At 30.0% G+C, this 19,651-nt stretch overlaps 3 protein-coding genes across 6 annotated transcripts; 2 read left to right on the forward strand and 1 right to left on the reverse strand.

The window, feature by feature from the left end:
* Nucleotides 1-6: 6 nt before the first annotated feature.
* On the forward strand, nucleotides 7-1,022 carry LOC105668420 (THAP domain-containing protein 1-like). The gene is made up of 2 exons (XM_012360805.2): nucleotides 7-184; nucleotides 262-1,022. Exons 1-2 carry the CDS (start codon nucleotides 120-122, stop codon nucleotides 836-838), a joined length of 642 nt encoding a protein of 213 aa, XP_012216228.2. The 5' UTR covers nucleotides 7-119; the 3' UTR covers nucleotides 839-1,022.
* Nucleotides 1,023-3,735: 2,713 nt separating this feature from the next.
* Nucleotides 3,736-7,052, reverse strand: crn (pre-mRNA splicing factor crn). Of its 2 annotated transcripts, XM_012360779.2 has the most exons (3): nucleotides 6,914-7,039; nucleotides 6,289-6,397; nucleotides 3,736-6,044 (listed from the first exon to the last, which is right to left on the reverse strand). In XM_012360779.2, the coding sequence occupies exon 3, from the start codon at nucleotides 5,976-5,978 to the stop codon at nucleotides 3,969-3,971; it is 2,010 nt and encodes a 669-aa protein (XP_012216202.1). In that variant the 5' UTR covers nucleotides 5,979-6,044; nucleotides 6,289-6,397; nucleotides 6,914-7,039; the 3' UTR covers nucleotides 3,736-3,968. The 2 variants fall into 2 exon arrangements, with proteins under 2 accessions (XP_012216202.1, XP_012216193.1); XM_012360770.2 differs by lacking the exon at nucleotides 6,289-6,397 and having other exon boundaries at nucleotides 6,914-7,052.
* A 4,159-nt stretch (nucleotides 7,053-11,211) lies between these two features.
* On the forward strand, nucleotides 11,212-14,229 carry LOC137000554 (uncharacterized). Of its 3 annotated transcripts, none has more exons than XM_067357516.1 (5): nucleotides 11,212-11,863; nucleotides 11,938-12,163; nucleotides 12,225-12,397; nucleotides 12,462-12,968; nucleotides 13,492-14,229. In XM_067357516.1, the coding sequence occupies exons 1-4, from the start codon at nucleotides 11,636-11,638 to the stop codon at nucleotides 12,930-12,932; spliced, it is 1,098 nt and encodes a 365-aa protein (XP_067213617.1). In that variant the 5' UTR covers nucleotides 11,212-11,635; the 3' UTR covers nucleotides 12,933-12,968; nucleotides 13,492-14,229. The 3 variants fall into 3 exon arrangements, with proteins under 3 accessions (XP_067213617.1, XP_067213618.1, XP_067213616.1); XM_067357517.1 differs by lacking the exon at nucleotides 13,492-14,229 and adding an exon at nucleotides 13,247-13,333 and having other exon boundaries at nucleotides 11,213-11,863; XM_067357515.1 differs by lacking the exon at nucleotides 13,492-14,229 and having other exon boundaries at nucleotides 11,214-11,863; nucleotides 12,462-13,155.
* Nucleotides 14,230-19,651: the final 5,422 nt, after the last annotated feature.

The raw sequence follows: 19,651 nt of genomic DNA on the forward strand, positions 1-19,651 counted from the left end.
GCCACTTCTAGTAAGAGCACTAGGGGCCACTTTTTCCAACGTCGGTTAACTACAGCGTATGCACATGTGATACCCGGCGTGGTGATACAAATTGATAATATTGTAAAAATTCTTGAAAGATGCCAAGTAGTTGTTGCATTCCAAAATGCAAAAATACTACAAAAGATGGTTTTCATTTATTTAGGTAAGTAAAATGTATTTATAATTCGAGATTTGTAATATTTGAAGATTATGTTTCAGTTAAAAATGTAAATATTTCAGATTTCCATTGAATCGTCCAGACATTTTAAAAATGTGGATGAATGCCATTGGAAGAGACGGTTTTGAACCCACAAAATATCATTTAATCTGTAGTGCTCATTTCATAGATACAGATTTTATGGAAAGACCTAATGCAAGTGGCGTACGTTTAAAAAATCTTGCTGTACCTTCGGTATTTTGTGAAACTCCAGCTCCTACCGTTAATTCTATTCCTGAGGATGTTACAACAATTAAGACTTCTTCAATTGAGTTTGATACTACTCCTGCTTCTGCATCTGCTGTGATGCCAGCAACTGCATGGAAAATAAGTATATTGAAACCAAGAGAAGAAAATTCAACATTTTCAATTCCATCGCCGAGTACAAGTGCTACTGATACCATCAAAATAAACATGCGAAAACCGAGAAAAGTCATGGCCAATTCACTTTTAAAATTGAAGAAGCAGGAAATGAGTCCACGGAAAAAGTTAATGTGGAGAACGATCAAGTCATTAAAGCAAAAGCTAAAAAGAAAAGAAGAAAAAATACATTCTTTGGAAAACTTATTAAAAACTCTAAGGTATGGCAACAAATTATAAATATATTTTAAAGCAGTATATATATTAAATTAGTCTGCGTTGGTAGAAAGGGCCCTTTGTGCAAATGATGTTGTAAAATATGAAAATGTTTAAAATTATAAAATTATATACATTTTATTAATGTAAATTGTATAAACACTAAATTGTACATATAATTAGAATAAATAATAATAATTAAATATAATTGTACATATAATTATTATTATTTTATAAATGTTATAAATATTTTTTAAAATATTAGAATTAAAAAATGTTATTTTATTAAAAATAAAAAAAAATACAAAATAAAAATATTTTAGTACATTTCATGCAATAGCGGGAGCGGCCATTTTGTTGTAGGGTGTCAAGGCCGAAACCGAAAATTCTGCCAGCCTCAGTTTTTGCATATGCAAAGTCTAAAGTTAGCGATCTAGTACTAGTATAGACATCTGTGCCCGTTAATGGCAGATTCCTGAGGTCATTTGGAGACGAAAATCTTAATACCAAAATGTCGAGGCTACTACTACTATAGTATTTGAATGGCGAAGGCTTAAAGTTTACCAATCAGCTTGTCAGAATTTTGCGCGCTCAGGGACATCGCATCTCGAAAGAACCCTTGCCTGCACAACACTTTATTCAATACGTTTTATTTACTTCACTCAGCTCTTATTCACTTTATTTACTTTATTTACATTGTTCGCAATACTGACGAATTTACTAACGATAATAAATTCTAAATTGTATTAAAACACGATGCGCGTCGAACTGTCAAAGCAGTCGTGCCATTGACAAATGACGTTTCTCATGTCATGAGAGAAAATCAATACTATCGGTACGAAGTATAATTTGCTACATAAAGTGTTGTGCAAGGGTTCTTTCGAGATGCGATGTCCCTGAGCGCGCGAAATTCTGACAAGCTGATTGGTAAACTTTAAGCCTTTTCCATTCCAATACTATAGTAGCCTCGACATTTTGGTATTAAGATTTTCGTCTCCAAATGACCTCAGGAATCTACCATTAACGGGTGATACGGTAAGTCTGGGATACCCTGTATATTAAAAATGGAGGTTTTCAATAAGCTTGCGAAGAAACGAGACAAAACAATCCCATTACCTTTCTTTGTCTTACCGCTCGTTTATATTGCCCGTATGATGGCTCCTACACACAGGGGTCAATTGTGTATCATGCAATGTAGTGAAAATTACAGAATAAACAAGTTTACTAGGTTATTGACCAATAAGATCATAGATACTTTAGTAAATTTGAAAAATTTTAAAAAATTGTTAAATTGTTAAATTGTTTGAAACAAGTGATCCTGCTTTGTATTTTAATTATTTAAGAATGGATGTAAGTACTTTTTATTTCTTCTGCCATAACCAAATTGTTTGAATACGCCATTATTAATTATTTAATAACAAAAATATTTATATAAGTATTTGAATTAACGACTCTAGTGACGTACTCTTCACTCCGCAGCAGTTCCGCAGCCCAGTTTCGTACAGAACTAATGCAGAACATACAGAATAGTTGTGATTGGCTGTCTCAATGACGCACTCTCCGTTCCGCAGCTCTTTTTCGTATCATCTGATTTCACCCTTACTCGCTCCAATATGCTCCAATCTATAGTATTACGTCACGTATACTATAGAACACTTCTTCAATTGCAGTCGCAAATTGTATGAATTGCACGCACCGTATTCACCAGATTTAGTTCCCGCGTTTTTCTCTTTCCAAACATGAAGAAACGGCTCGCTGGAGAAAGATTTGTCTCTCAAATACTGAAGTAATCGATGGAACTAATGCTTATTTTGAAGGTTTAGAGAAATCGTATTATACAGATGGTGTAAAAAAGTTAGTATATTATTCAAATAATTGTATTGAGTTGAAAGGGGACTATGTTAAAAAATAAAAAAAAATTTTGCCAAAAATCATGTATTTTCTTTGTCAGGCCGAGAACTTTTCGAACTACTGTCGTATGTATTTCAGTGGTCTGTGATCACTGGCAGTGTGCGATTGCATCGCTGTGATGAGGAGGTTAATGTAAATGCGCAATTTTTTAAATCTATTTTTCGTTGTACTTCACTTCGTCGACCTTCATCTATTTGTAATTGCAAGAGTTTAGGTATTTAGAATTGTTTGAAACCTCCCAGACAGCAAGCATATCCAAAATCGGGACATAAGACGTCTTAATGACGTCTTTAAGCCGTCTTTTAGACACCGTGAACCGTACAAATCAGATGCTGTTACTTGCAATTGACCCAACAGAAATCAAATTTGCTGCTATTGTTTTTGAATATGCATAACTTTATTTTTCTTGTATAACAGAGAGTAATGTCACGCAATAAGTTATATTTTAATTAATTAATTGGTCAATATCAAGTATTTAAGTATTATTTTCTTGAAATATTATATTATTTATATTTGATTTAATTTGTGGAGAAATTTATTTGATAATTATAAAATCGATTTTGCCTTCAAAGATTATCAAATTTGTACAAGGCATGGTATGTGAGGATTCTCATATATTTTTCACTTATAATTGCTAGAGAATAATTCATAGATAGGATTTAAAGTATGCTATTATCATTTGTGGTCAGCCATCCGGTTTAATTATACTTTTACTGTTGTGACTTTAAAAATTAATAATTTATTACTTTAAAACAAAGAAAGGAGAATGTAAAAGACCTTTCACTGTATTATATCTGATTATCAATGCGCCATGATTACGAGTTCAAATAATAGTAAAGCTGTTTTATAAGAAAAAAAATAATTTTATTCAAGTTGATATTAATTTCAAATCATATGTCTCATTTTTGTTAATAATCCATTACTAAATTTCGTTTTTAGTTTCCAGAAATATTTTGTAAAGGTTACCTTGGTATTTTTTATACAATTTGATAGTAGCCATCCACATGCTGTTACTGTTCAACATTTTTACAATTTTAATCGTTTCAAGTGTACACACATTCAATAAAGTTCCACGCGGTACAGCTTGATTTGCGCTCACACTTGCAATATTTATACTACGCTTAATATATATTTAATACAAACTTACTGACTAGAAGCAATAAATAAATTTTACATTTATTTATATTTATTTATAATACAAATTATAATACAATACTTATATGATTAGGTAAAAAATTTTCATTCATGTATTTAAACTGTCCTTCCAAGCTTTCGCGGAGGCCAAGAACTTCAGATTCGGCCTCTGCGCTTCATCTTCTGGAAATACAAAGTCGTAGACTTCTTCCCAGCCGTCGTCGTTGCCGTCTTCATCGACAACGCGACGCTTCTTCTTCACTCTGCGCGGCATCTTATCCGTGATCTTGGCAACAGTTTCAGAAGTGCCTTTCTCGCTCTCGAAGTCTTTCCAAGCTTCCAACAGCAATACGCGACTCTCGGTGTCCCCGCTGGATCTCAACGCATCATTTCCACGTTCAAAGATACGCCTCGCTAATATGACATTATCAGGGCTATCCTCCAGTTGCGGATTCAACAGCTCAAACTTGGCATACGCTATCCAGACTTTGACATGCAAAGTACGTTCTAGCAGTCGCTCGAACAGCTGTCGGGCGTTCTCTGTTTCGCCCTGAGCAATCTCGAAGTCGATATACGATTTCCACAACAGCTCTGGCATGTCCAGCCTCGGTCGTGCAACGGCGAACTCGTATATCGCTCGAGCTCGCTCGATCTCGCCCAGTCGCGTCTCCAATTCGGCGAAACGCATCCACGTGGTGCAGTTCTCCGAGCCGAATTCGAGAAACTTCTCGTACAGCTTGCGACACCGATCAAACTCCACCAGCTGTATTTCCAAATCAATGTATCCTCGATACAGCTTATCCGTTGGGCAGATTCCCAAAGCTAAACCCAACATTTTTCTCGCCTTGCCCAAATTCTTCTGTCGTATCTCAAAGTTAGCGTAGAGCAGCCAGATCTTCGAAAAGGTAAAACGCTTATGCGGTATGAGCTCCAAGCATACCTTGTACACTTGCCGGCATCGCTCGACATCCTTGGCCTCCAGTTCCTCAAAAAGAGCGTACTTAATCCACAAATAGATGTATCTTCGCCAAAATTGCTTCTCTTTCGTGGGCGGCACGTTGGCGATCGCTCGCTCGTACGTCTCGCGAATCACGTCGACGTTACCCTCGGATTCCACCAATCTCAAGTAATCAAACCACGCATCGTAGTTTGAGGGATTCTCCTTCACTTCTTGCTCGTACTGATGCTTCCTTTTGCTAACTATGACATCCTCGATGCCCGAACGATCGCCATACTTCTTCTCGTGAATCGTGTACGCCTTGTAAATTTCTTGAGTGTTACTCTTCGGTATGTGGTCCAAAGCATACTTGTAGATTATTCGGGCCCGATCGTGTTCCCGCTGGCCTTCCTCGAATTTGGCGAAGGCCAGGAATAACTTCTCATCTAGACCTTCGTCCCCGTAAAAATTCACGGCTCGTTCGTACACGGCTCGCGCGCCCCTGATGAATCCATACGATTCTTCGAAGCGTGCGTACTTTATCCAGTGTTTCACGTCGGGATGAACCATCACAAAGCGCTCATAAATTTGTCGAGCCCGCTCAGTTTCCTTATAGCGCAGCTCAAATTTAATATACGTTTGCCAGGCTTGCTCGTCTGGTTCCCACTCCATCCATCGCTCAAATACTTGACGCGCGCCGGCAATATTCTCCAAAGTTTCCTCCATGTACGTGTACTTGTACCAGAATTGATTGGCCCGCGGGAGCAAAGTAACTGCACGATCCCATAGATTCCTGGCGTGATTCACCTGCCGGTTGCGCATCTCCATCTCAGTGTACTTAAGCCATAGTGCTATATTCCGATGGTCCACTTCCAACGCTCGTTCATAAATGGATCTCGCCCGTTGAATCTGCTTTTGACTCTCCTCCCATTGAGCATATTTCATCCAATTGGTGATAATCATGCGATTCTTACGAATAATGTCCTCAAATGCTTTACGCTTGCGGTGTTGATAATCAGCAAGCTCATGTGGATCCGAGATCTTTTGTTTTGGCGGCGGCGGTAGGATCTCCAAGTCACGCTCTTTAGCTTCACGCAGCAGTTGCTCAGCGGTGATTTGTATTTCCGCAGGCGCCTTATTTTTAACCTTCGCCACTTTCGGCATTTTCTGTGACTTCTCCATGATCTTTATTGAACTATAAGAGGTGGTATCAAATTCTTTAGTCCTTGTGGCACTCTACACGTCACACTGTAACAACGATATATAATAAATTATAAAATTTAGGCTCAATTAATTTAACAATTTAAATAACAATGTATTCAAGTTTGAGAGTCAAAGCTGGCTAACTGTGCTAAACTTATATTTATGATAAATTTCAATTACAAATGTTCTAATGTATGATGAAGTCATCTTCATTAAGATTAAAAGATTACAATGATATCAATCCAATAAATAAACAGAAAATTTAAATTAGAACTATTATTTGACTTACTTTTCTTAAGGTATCATTTATCACAAGATTATTGCATCAGACATGCAATTCTCCATAAATATGTCAATTGTAAGAGACAAATAAAATATGTGAAACTGAAGTTTGGTCACTAGAAAATGCAAGATGTTGAAAAATTCAAACAGAATAAGAAATTCAATCAATCTTATCATGTTTATCATTTATTTGTTAATGTATTTTCAAAAAGCAGAAAAAACAACTTCTCTAGTTGCATATTAATTAGATTCGCAGTTTATTTACTGTATTATTATTACATAAATATAAAAATTAATTAAAAATTATAAATTAATATGACCTCGTATACTAAAGATGACTTTTAAATGATCGAAACATGTGTAAACATTCCTGAATATAAGTATTACTGCACAAACTACTGTTGGCTCGTTCGCCTATTTTATTTTCTGTTTTAATTTACAAGAAAATAATTCTGATCATACCATGTTACTAGAAACTTTACTTTTTATATTTTGATATTAATTACAACAATGCGTGGATCCTTTTAAAAGCAATCATATTTGTTTAGGTTAGAATTTTAAACAAATGTAAACAGAAAGAGCACAAAATCTAATTAAACACAATTGGCACAGAAAAATCGCTTCAAACATACCTTTTGCTTTAAATTATTGACAACTTGTTAAAATCAGTACAAATCTCAATAACCGATACAAACAAATATACCTGCAACAACTAACTTCACGTATATCAAAATGTATGCAGAACCAAAACTAAAAAGTTTCTAGATTGTTCATTGCTTATGCGCGATAAGCATTGTCGCATCCTGTGTGCAGGAGCCATAATTCTATCAATTCTGACCAATCACAGTCATTCCATTTTTTCAGAGGAATAACTGTGATTGGCCAGTTTCATAACTACGGATGTTACTAGAGTCCCTATATATAAAGTCTGGCCACGCTTGTGTTTATTTTTATTGGTCGAAACAAAGTTTGGAAAAACATGGCGGAACCAATAGGAATTCTTATAGAAAGTATAATAATTTGAAAAAAAAAATAGAACAAGAAAATTAATAACAATTAATATTATTTTTTTCTAGAAATTTTTAATTAAAAAATAAAGAAAAATTAACTAATAATACTTAAAATCATATCATTACAGTATATATTATTATTACTTATATATTCAGTATCACAATAATGTTTGTATCACAATAATAAATAAAACTCATTTAAATAAAACTTATTATAAATAAAACTTATTGTAAATAAAACTATTAAAAACAATGTGAGGTTAGAATTACAATTTTTATGACAAATCCTATTTCTTTATAATGTCATTATTCTTAGATATTTTATTTTAGCAACCATATACCAAATAATTGTACTTACTTTTATAGGCTTCACTCTGCTTTTATTAATACTATCAATTTGTAGTCGAATAAGGTGTAGTCAATGAAAGTTTTATTCCAAAATAAATAAATATGGTAAACACAAGATGCGTCTATGCATATACCGCCGCCATGTTTTTCCAAAACTAATCGAGTGGCTAGACTCTATATATAGGGACTCTAGGATGTTACTAAACCCGATTAAGGTTGACGTGTAAACGTCACAGATGTCTATACTAGTACTAGATCGCTAACTTCGTCAAAAGAGCTGAGGCCGGCAGGATTTCCGGTTTCGGCCATGACACCCTACACAAAATGGCGACAATGCGTGTGTAATGTGTATAGGCTCTCACACACAAAATGACATAACTGCATATGCATAGCATAAGACCGTCTCGACCAATGAACATCTAGCATAAAGGTGCCATATTGATTTACATAGCATGTTCATTGGTCGAGACGGTCTTATGCTATGCATGTGCAGTTATGTCATTTTGTGTGTGATGGCCTTATATCTGTACGTGCGTATGCACATGTGATACCCGGCGTGGTGATACAAATTGATAATATTGTAAAAATTCTTGAAAGATGCCGAGCAGTTGTTGAGCAGTTGTTGACCAGTTGTTGAGCGGCCATTTTGTTGTAGGGTGTCATGGCCGAAACCGGAAATCCTGCCAGCCTCAGTTTTTCCATACGTCAAAGCCTAAAGTTAGCGATCTAGTACCATAGACATAGGAATATAGGGACCGAGCATATCGTTGCGGGGGGGAAGCTACTGCGGGACGGTGCGACGAGATAAAGTGTGCCTAAATTTGATTGGCTATTAGTTTGCGCAAGCGCGATGTAAGTATCGTGTGACTTCCAGTGTGCATGGACATAGGAATATAGGGTCGGAGTGTAACGTCGCGAGAGGAAAATCACTGAAGGAAGGGGACGAGGTAAACTGTGCACATTTTTGATTAACTACTATTTGACGCAAGTGCAATTGGTCATTATTCGACGCAAAAATATTATGCAATTTGGGCAGATATAATGAGCATTTGAAGTTATATCAAGAAAAAACATTAATTAAAATTGTTATTTTAAATATATTTTGTGAATATAAAAAATGGTGCAGTGTTTTGTACAGTCTTGTAAAAATAGATCCGACTATCAAAATTGGAAACAAAGTAATAGCAGAAATAATGTAAAAATAACATTTCACAGGTATTGAAATTATTTATTTATATTAAAGTTAATATTATATGTTTAAAATAATATTATATATTTTATTTTAAGAGTATAAGTTGTTAAAAATATTGTTTTTTTTTTCTTAGTTTTCCCAAAGATTCTAAAACTCGTACATTGTGGTTAGATATTTTGGAAATAAATTCATCATCTATCCCAAGTACAGCTCGTATTTGCTCTGTCCACTTTGAAGAAAAATTCTTTGACAGAACATGTTTGATAACTCGACTTAGACGAAATGCATTACCTAGTGTATAATAACAACAGCATACGTATAACGATAACCAATCAGATTCAGGCACAGTATCATGGCGGACCCCCCCGCATTTTGGCTTCACTCCCCTCGTCTATCAACCAAGTTTACGCTCCGTCCCTATATTCCTATGTCCATGTCTAGTACTAGTATAGACATCTGTGGTAAACGTAGTCAGCGATGTAATTAGTAATATTTTTAGTTTATAAATGCATTAATATATTTTTTCATATTTTTATATTATTAGAAATTGTTTGCAAATTATCAAAAATATATTTTGTTTTATGAATACTGGTAAGGTTTTGAGCACTTTTCTTTGCAACAAATGTCGGTATTCTTTACAATTTGTGCCAAATAAAATATTTATTTTTATTTACATAAAAATGCGTTGAAATCATTATTTCAACATCTTCTACCCTTTTTCAGTTTATCTATCATATACCTCAGCTTATCTTTTAAAATATATTACATAATTGTTTTACATTTTATAATTACATCTTTAATGTATAGAGATATGTAAATATACTTTATTCTTTTATTGATTTTTCAAGAAATAATAATTAATTTTTTTTAATAAACGGGTACCATACAGCATACCTTTTTGGGAGCTTTCCATCTAGGAGACACAGATCGACACTGTGTGACACGGTCAAACACCGTGCTTAGATATTTGATGGAACGCGTTTAGTTCTGAACTAGATCGCTAGAGTCTGCTTATGTTTTCCCATGATATATAGTAAGTTCAATTAATTGAAAAATTGGCGTACCAGGAGCATATTGGCATATTTAAAGTACGTACAAATCAACATAACCATCATTAATTATTGTTTACGATCGCGATGAGTATAAATATATTTTGCAACTAAATAAAATGAAAATTCTCTAGAATGCCATTCCAAAAATTGGCAGCCATGAACTAGACTCTATTAGCGTTTTCGAATAAACGGGGTTTGAACGATCTAGGGTTGATCAATCACTATTTTACTATAAATGCAAGTCTTTCATTGGTGGAGAGGTTGCAATGACGTCATTAACCAATCTTGGGTCGTTCAAATCCTGTATAATCGAAAACGCTATAGCCAAGAGCACAAGCTTTTACATAATGCGTAATGCATAAGCATAAGGAAATTGATTGGTCTATATATAAGCATAAGCAAATGCATAAGGAAATGGACCAATCAATTTCCTTATGCTTATGCGTTATGCTTTATGCAAAAGTCTGTGCTCCGGCCTTATATGTTCGACTATGCTCTTCTGCTACGTCGAATCGTGCCGTGGCGTGTCATTGTTGGAAAGCACCGTGTCTGACACCGTGTCGATGTGTGTCGCCCACGGACTAAAGCCGAGAGCACAAGCTTTTACATAAAGCATAACGCATAAGCATAAGGAAATTGATTGGTCTATATATAAGCATAAGCAAATGCATAAGGAAATGGACCAATCAATTTCCTTATGCTTATGCGTTATGCTTTATGCAAAAGTCTGTGCTCCGGCCATAAGGAATAGAGGGACGGTACACAAGCTGTACCGGGGGAGCACGTTTGCGGCCGGGGCGGGGGGGGGCCGCCATATTCGTTTAGTAATCACCACACATAGAACTCACTATTTGCGTATATGTGAGAAATGAAAGTCAGATCCTGCGCACAATAAACAAAATAGGAAATAGAAATAGAAATAATTATTAAATATTAGAAATAAGAAATTGGAATTATTTATTTTAAAAATAAAAAGAATAAAAAAAATTAATGCATAAATTAAGAAATAAGAATTGGAACTAATTAATATATTTTATTCTCTTGTTAGATGTAAAATAATTTCTCTTTTTAATATTAAATGTTTATTGCTATTTCTAATATTTTGTCTACTGTATGCAGAGCCTCAGAGTAATAAAAGTTAAAGTATTTTATAAAATTTATAATACAACAATAATAAAATCGCCTAATCTCTTTATGCTTGTCACTCGTTATGTCTAGTGGCACCACTACACGAGTGTAACCATGTCACAGACACAGAATCTCTGTGTGAGAATCGCTACATCAATATGGCGGAAAGCAGTCCCCCCCGCACGCTTGAGTTACCATCTCCTCTCGCCTAAACTAGGACTTTAGACTCAGTCCCTCTATTCCTTAGTCCGTGGTGTCGCCTAAATGCCTTGATGGAAAGCTCCCTTTACTAGACTGAAGCACTTTACTGCGTTCGCCACGTCGCGCATACGCGAAAACCGGGCAGAATCTAGTAGCTAGATTCTAGCTGCACTGCCAACAATTTCGAGTTTGTATTGGTTTGTACACGGTGTAAGAATATAAGGTGATTTCACGACCATTGTATTCTATCAAAAAATCTGTGATCAAGATGTCATAGTTAAGGCATGTCACACAAGATGTCGCGTTGGTGCAAGATCCCAAGTAAAAAAGGATAGAAGATGTTAATCTTGTCGAAAACGTCGAAAAAACAAGACAATTTTTTGTATTGATACTGATATTTTTTGTATTGATATTCTGTTAATCATGCCAAAAACATGTATAATTCCCAATTGTTTAAAAAAATGTAAAAAGTCAGTTTTTAAAGTACCTCATGATGCAAAATGTCGTGAAACCTGGATTCTTGCAATTCTAAATCAGTTTCCTAATCTTCAATTACCACAAATTTTTTATGTATGTGAAAATCATTTTAAAGAAGATGATATTTTAACTAAAAAAATTATTACAAGCAACGATGGAACAATAATATTTGAGGTATGATATTGGTCAATCAAGTATAGAATATAATACATTATATTTTCAAAATTAATATTTAAAAATTTTTTTAGCGAGATTTTTCAAAGAAAATATTAACAAAAAATGCTAGTCCTTATTTTTCTCTATCAACAATAATAGAAAATAATGTGACTGATAAAAGTAATGAAATTGTTATGGATGACAATAAAAATATAAAAAATTTAGAGGAAAATATATCAGAGGAACAAGAACAGATTATTAATGAGTCACTATTAACTCAGCCAACAAGTCCATCTATTTCTATATCAAAAGAAGAAGGTACTTTTAAAAAATTATATTAGAATTAGTGAATTTTTATAAAAATACTTTATTTTTTCAGATAATTATTTAATAGAAAAACAAAAAGTTTTTCAAGAAATATTACATGGTAAAAAGAATATTAGCTTGCCAGAAGTATCATGGGGATTTCACCGTATTTTTAAATTTCCACCTCTACTAATATTCTCTTATGCAGATAGATTTGTCACACAAAATTGTGTAATCAGCAAACAGGTAAATTTATAAATTTTACAACATAAATTATTTTTTTTACTGAAAAATTCTAATCAATTTTTAGATTATAATACATGATGATTTACAATATAATGTATATTTTCTTGGACAAGAAGCATTATCAAACCAACATATATTAGAAGATATTGATGACATTAATTTATTACTTGAGCATGCCAATAGCATTGTTTTATGTCAAGGAGGTCCATCAATTTTATGCTTTGAAAACATTCAACCTTTGTGTGCCAAAAAAGATTTAATTACGAATACATGGCGACACAACAAATGTCTCTTACAAACAAATGGTGAAAAAATTTGTAAATTTTGTGTATCCTTACATAGTACTTTACAGCGAAACGTTGATCGTAATAAGTTTAAAAATTCTGAAAAAAAGGTGCTTACACCAACAACTAGAAAGAAAGTTGCAGCATTAAGAGCAGCTAAACGTGTGAAGACACAAATTCTTCAAAGATGGAAATTAAATCAAAAAGCTATGAAGAATACTATCAAGTGTCTTCAATTGAAGATGAATTAAATTTAATCTGATACTATCCAAAATCATCTTCAAAGGGTAAATCTTTCTAATACTCAAGTTCGTATTGCATAATTTTATTTAAATTTTTTAAAATTATATTACAATGTAAATAAGAGTATATATCTTTTGCTAATTTTTAAAATATGAAATATTAAGGAACATTACATTACATTTATAAATATTTATCAGAATGTTTAATAAAGTAATTACTACTAATAATATACTACGTTGAATACAATTTTTTTATAAGTTTTAAGTTTTTTTATAAGTTTAAATCAGCTTAAAAAGATTAATAAATTAACTAATTGTTTCAGCTGAATAAATTTTTCAAGAATTTGATCACATACTCAAAAATTATCACACAAATATACATTCATATAAATATTTACACACATATTTTATTTACACAATAACATTTTATTAAATTATTAAATTATATTACTTATTTTTTTTTAACATTGCTTCTTACTCAAATCTATTTTTTCTCTTTAAAATCTATTAATTCATTTTCTCTCTTTCAAATCTATCAATCTATATTCTCTCTTTCTCTCTTTTACAGATAATGCTTATAAATGAATGTATTTCTATTGCAAAGTTCAAAAATCCACATAATTTAAGATATTCTGAAAATTGGCTATTATTTTGCCTTCTTTTCCACTCTTAAAAAAGGCATGAGAAGTCGATAGTCGAATGTATCGAAATCTCGAAAGTATCGAAGTGTATTGTTGCAGTTTTATCGCGACGCTGATTGGTTATCTCAATGTCATGTGCAAAAAATATATTTTGACAGTTCATATTTAAATGGTTGTCAAGGCAATATTGATTAGCAATTTATTGATTAGAAATTTATAAATGTTTCTATGACAATTGTTTACATTTCCTCAAGCTGTCAAATTGTACAGACGTATTCCCTGTTCAAAAAACGCATTTTTAAAAATTTTTTTAAAAAAAGTGAAAGAAGAGCGAAAAAGTGAAAAAAGGAGAAGGAAAGGATATTAGGGAAAAGTAAAAAAAAGGTAAAAAGTACAGACGTATTCCCTGTTCAAAAAACGCATTTTTTTAAAAAGAGTGAAAGAAGAGCGAAAAAGTGAAAAAAGGAGAAGGAAAGGATAAAAAAAAAAAGTAAAAAAAAGGTAAGTAATAATTTTAAAAATTCTCATACCTATAGGCAAAAATATTTTAAAATATTTTTTTTCGGGAACAGTTTTTCTATATGAGCGCGCACCACTTCCAGTACATGCTTTCCTCTCCGTGCACGCTGTTCTTTATGCTTCTTATTAATCCGAGTGTTTTTTTATGAGTACTTTTATGAATACTTTTTGTCTCTTTCAAATTGTGGTATATTTTGTTATTGTAAGTCTCTTGCCTATCAGAGTGCTTTTTGTCATTGTAAAAGCATTTGTTGGAATTGGTACGCACTCGTATAGAAAAACTGTTCCCGAGTACTCCAACGTCATAACATCTGATTTTTTGCTTTTTAGTTTTAACTAAAGCTTTAAATTTTAAAAAACGCAAAGAACAAGGTTCAAGCTTTTATTTTATTTTCCCACTTAGAAGAATCTATTAGTAATCTATTAATAATTTCAGCGTTAACAATTTTGTGCTTTGATTTATGTAGTTATTTATGTAGTTATTTTGATTTATTTTTGTATTTATTTTTAAGAGATATTTGCAATTGCTCGATGATATTTGTTAAAATTCATTTCTTTAAAATTTCAAGTACTTAATTACATTATTTAAAAATTTTAAAGAAATGAATTTTAACAAATATCATCTAGCAATTGCAAATATCTCTCAAAGTCGATCTTTCAAATGGAGATTGTTGTTTGTATAAAATTAAATCATCAATGTATTTTAATTTCATACAAATAAAAATCTTTATTTGAGAGATCGACTTTGAAAGATATTTGCAATTGCTCGATGATATCTGTTAAAATTAATTTCTCTAAACATTTTAAATAATGTACGTATAAATAATAACAAGAAGATAGCAAATAATTTCAGCATTAACGATTTTGTGCTTTGATTTATGTATAATATTTTTTTTTTACATTGGCTAGATAGCTTAATATTAAAACGGTTTCAGCATTAAAATAGTAAATAGAATATCAAATTTTAATTATTAGCTCAATATTAAGCTATCCAGACAATGTAAAAAAAAATATTATACATAAGTCAAAGCACAAAATCATTAATGTGCTGACATTATCTGCTATCTTTTTGTTATTATTTATACGTACATTATTTAAAAATTTTAGAGAAATTAATTTTAACAGATATCGAGCAATTGCGAATATCTTTCAAAGTCGATCTCTTAAATGGAGATTGTTATTTGTATGAAATTAAAGTACATTGATGATTTAATTTTATACAAATAATAATTTCCATTTGAGAGATCGATTTTGAGAGATATTTGCAATTGCTCGATGATCATTGTTAAAATTCATTTCTTTAAAATTTCAAGTACTTAATTACATTATTTAAAAATTATTTTTGTTGTTTGTAGAAAAAATGGAACAAATAGAAGAAGATTTGCAAGTAGAAAATTTAAATATGGAGGATTTGTTATCTCCAAATGAAAATTTTGATAAAATTAAAATGTTTGATTCAACAGTGTAAGTATATATTATAAACTTACACTTTGACATTTTTAAACTTTTTTTTCAAGCACTTAATAAATGAGAACTAATTTCGATAAATTTTTCTTATAGAATCGTGTGTTTGGCTATTTTTGAGTATCTATAGAAAAATAACACAAGCCAATCTAAGTGACATAAAAAAAAGTTTAAATTAAGTCTTTTAAACTAAAAATTAAAAAAATCAGATGTCATGACGTTGGAGTACTCGGGAACAATTTTTCTATATGAGCGCGCACCACTTCCAGTACATGCTTTCCTTTCCGTGCACGCTGTTCTTTATGCTTCTTATTAATCCGAGTGTTTTTTTATGAGTACTTTTATGAATACTTTTTGTCTCTCTCAAATTGTGGTGTATTTTGTTATTGTGAGTCTCTTGCCTATCAGGGTGCTTTTTGTCATTGTAAAAGCCTTTGTTGGAATTGGTACGCACTCGTATAGAAAAACTGTTTCCGAGTACTCCAACGTCATAACATCTGATTTTTTGCTTTTTAGTTTTAACTAAAGCTTTAAATTTAAAAGAACAAGGTTCAAGCTTTTATTTTATTTTCCCACTTAGAAGAATCTATTAGCTTTCGTTATTTTTTTATAGGTATTCAAAAACCCTTTTTTTTTGCATTTTCGACATTTTTTTCAAAAACTAGAGTCAATTCATTATTTTTTGCTTTGGATTCGGATTCTACCGAAAAAAACTTATTGAAATTAGATTTCATTGCTTAAGAGGATGTTGGAATTGTTTATTTTACCTACTTTTTTAATTTTTATGGTTTCTTTTATTGTTTCTACAAATCTTTTTGTGTGATTAAAGTACACACGCTAATATATTGATGTCTGGTCAAATTAAAAAAAAAAAAAGAAATAATTATGGAAATTTTATCGACATGCGTTGGTTTATATTAATTTTTTTCTATTTTTGGTTTTAATTTAACCAATATATCAATACATTAGCGTGTGTACTTTAATTACACTAAAAGATTTGTAATTTTATAGAAGTAATAAAAAAAGTCATAAAAATTAAAAATGCGATATGTTTTTCTTTTTATTTTTTGTGAAATTCTTTTTTTGGCTACTTGCGGAATGAAAAAATTTTTTTAAATCGAGTTTCTTATATTATTAGCATACGCATTTTAATTATAGAAAAGAATTTTTTATTGCAATCAAAAAAAAGAATTTGACGAAAAACAAAAGTTGATAAAAGAGAACTTCAGCGTCTTCTTAGGTACCAAAATCCAACATCGAACAGTATTATTTTTAAAATTGTAAAATTTTTTTTTTAAATATTTAAATTTTTTTTTACAAATTTGCTACTTATTTTTAATATTTAATTTAATTCAATGATTTATATATATATTACATTTGTTACATTTGTTTATCTTATTTTTATGTTTATTTTACTGTTCTTCTTGACAGTGAGATTATTGGATATGTTGACGGGATAGAATCTCCTCGTTTAGTGGGTACAAATCAACAATATAAATTTTATAAATTTTATTTAAATAATAATAAAGGAAGACGTGTTCAGGTAGTGGTGTGGAACGACGACATTAAGAATGTTGAACATTTTATTATGTCGAATCACGTAAGCATTGATAAAAAAATAATAATCTTTAAATAATTAATAATAATAATAATAATAATAATAATAATAATAATATTAATAATAATGATAATAATAATAATAATAATAATAATAATAATTTTTTAATGTAGATAATACATATCAATGGAGCGTTTGCGAGACAACCTAGAAATAGCCAATTTAATAATGGCAATGTGGCATATGAGTTATTAATTTTAAAAAATACAATTATATCAAATTTAGGTTATTATGAAATAAAAACTACAAATAATAAATATAAGGAAACAAAATTATGCGATGTATTAGATAGTCCAGGATACATTAGTAAGTTATGTTTCCATTTCTATATAAATTTCTTTAAAAGTATTATTCAAAAATTAAAAATATTTTATTGTACTTTATTTTATTTTTTATTTAATATTTTAAATATTTTATAAATTTTTTTTGTTTTAAAATATTTATTTCATTTTTATACTATTATAATACTAATAAAACTAAACTTTTATATTTCTTTACCATATTATACACGTATATAAATACTTCAGTTTTAGATGGATATATTAAGACAAATTTCTCTGAAATTTTTAACACAAAATTAAACAAAATTATTGGATGTGGATCAATTACTGATGGCTTATACAAACTGAAAATACATATTTTAGATTTTTCTGATAATAATTATTTGGATTTAAATTTAAAAAAAGGTGACAAAGTTGAAATTAAAGGAATTATGCAATTCAATGGTAAAAATATTTATATTTCTCACTAATTTTAAAACTTTAATTTAAAAAATATTGTAATTTTTCTGTAACGAAATATTATTTTATTAATTTTAATTAAAGATAATATAATATTTATATTTTTTTTTATTTATCTCATAATAAATATTAAATAATATTAAATATAAATAAATTTTATAAAAGCAAAAACGCAAAAAATTGGAAGAATAAAGAATAAATTATTTTATTTTTAATAAATAAAAATTTTAAATAAATAAAAATTTTTATAAAATCACACACTTAAAGTACGTACACATTAATTTATATATATAACTTTGATAATTTTATAGCTGATCCGCCATATTTACTTGTAAATGACATCAATGATTTAAAACAAAAAGATGGTCGAATGTCAATACTCCATTTATTGAAAGGGATAAATACACCTTAGAAAAGAAAATTAGAAGGTATACAATTACAATAAATTTATTTGACTTAAAATTATAAATTTTTTTTTTAAATAAAAATTTTATATTTTTAATTTAGAATTTTTATTACATAATATTAGTTTTACAAAATACATAATATTTCGTTACAGAAAAATTAAAAGAAACAGAATCAAAGAGTAAGAAGATATTTATCAGTTTATATAATTACATCTGAAGCGACAAAAACGACATACTACAAATTTGCATTTAGGTGCTGATATATTCTGTTATATGTTCTTTTATTGTTAATATATTATATTTCATATTTTATATTATATTATTGTTAATATATTATAGTTTCTCTATTAACCATAAAAATATAATAGTTACTAATATTTTATTAAATCATACGTCATATTAAATTATTTAGAATTATTTTATCACTGTGTGTTGATTTTCTTATATTTATACTATATTTCTTGAAAATTGTTTTTAGCGAAAATTTAGTTAGATACCATTTTTTGTTATTAGCATTATTGGACACACAAACACGCGCTGTTTATTTTTTTTATCTTTTCAAGAAATGTATTGTAATAAAGAAATATATATTTTATCTAAGAAGACTGAATATTTTCTATAAAACCTATCTAAATCTGCACTAATCTTCTAAATATATATTCTAAACTTTCAAAGTATATAATTTTCAACGCGCATTGAAATGATCAATTTCATATTTCAATTACTCGTTATATAATGTTTTTATTTATTATTTGTTTGATTTTTTGAGATGTTTTTAATTCACTATATGAAAAAATTGTCTAAGATAAATAACATATTGACAAAGTTATTTATTCGTTTTTAAATAAATTATAAAATTATAAAATTATAAAATTATTGTTTTTAATTCAATCTCTAAAGCACATTTATATATAATTATAGTTCTAAATAATACAAATTTTTTTAAAATAAGACTTTTAACATTGTGTATAAAAATATATATTACTGACAAAATATTTTTTTATTTTTTTATAACAAATTATTCTTAGTTAAATTTACAGAAAAAGTAATTAATAATGTATTCCAGTCTTTATAAAAAATTAAGTTTCTTTAAGAAAATGAATATTTATAATTAAGTTCCGTAGGACAATAAAATTTTAATAAAATTTCTATATATGTATATATATATATATATATATTTAAAGTCCCTCAACACTTAGCCACCTAGCGGTTCAATGTGGAACAATGACAGGAAAATCACAAAAATTTGTTGCCGTGAAATCACCTTATATTCTCACACCGTGGCTACCACAGATGTATCTAGGTGTACTATAGGGGATATGATAGTTTTCCCGCGTTT

The sequence above is a fragment of the Linepithema humile genome, chromosome 6 (assembly GCF_040581485.1).
Source record: "Linepithema humile isolate Giens D197 chromosome 6, Lhum_UNIL_v1.0, whole genome shotgun sequence".
Classification (NCBI taxonomy): Eukaryota; Metazoa; Arthropoda; class Insecta; order Hymenoptera; family Formicidae; genus Linepithema; species Linepithema humile.

Excerpts from the sequence above, each read along its gene's own strand:
- LOC105668420 (XM_012360805.2), top strand. The coding sequence starts at position 120 with ATGCCAAGTAGTTGTTGCATTCCAAAATGCAAAAATACTACAAAAGAT. Across the intron at positions 185-261 it reads GATGGTTTTCATTTATTTAG|ATTTCCATTGAATCGTCCAG; the intron begins GTAAGTAAAATG and ends TAAATATTTCAG.
- crn (XM_012360770.2), bottom strand. The coding sequence starts at position 5,978 with ATGGAGAAGTCACAGAAAATGCCGAAAGTGGCGAAGGTTAAAAATAAG.
- LOC137000554 (XM_067357516.1), top strand. The coding sequence starts at position 11,636 with ATGCCAAAAACATGTATAATTCCCAATTGTTTAAAAAAATGTAAAAAG. Across the intron at positions 11,864-11,937 it reads ATGGAACAATAATATTTGAG|CGAGATTTTTCAAAGAAAAT; the intron begins GTATGATATTGG and ends AAATTTTTTTAG. Across the intron at positions 12,164-12,224 it reads TTCTATATCAAAAGAAGAAG|ATAATTATTTAATAGAAAAA; the intron begins GTACTTTTAAAA and ends TTATTTTTTCAG.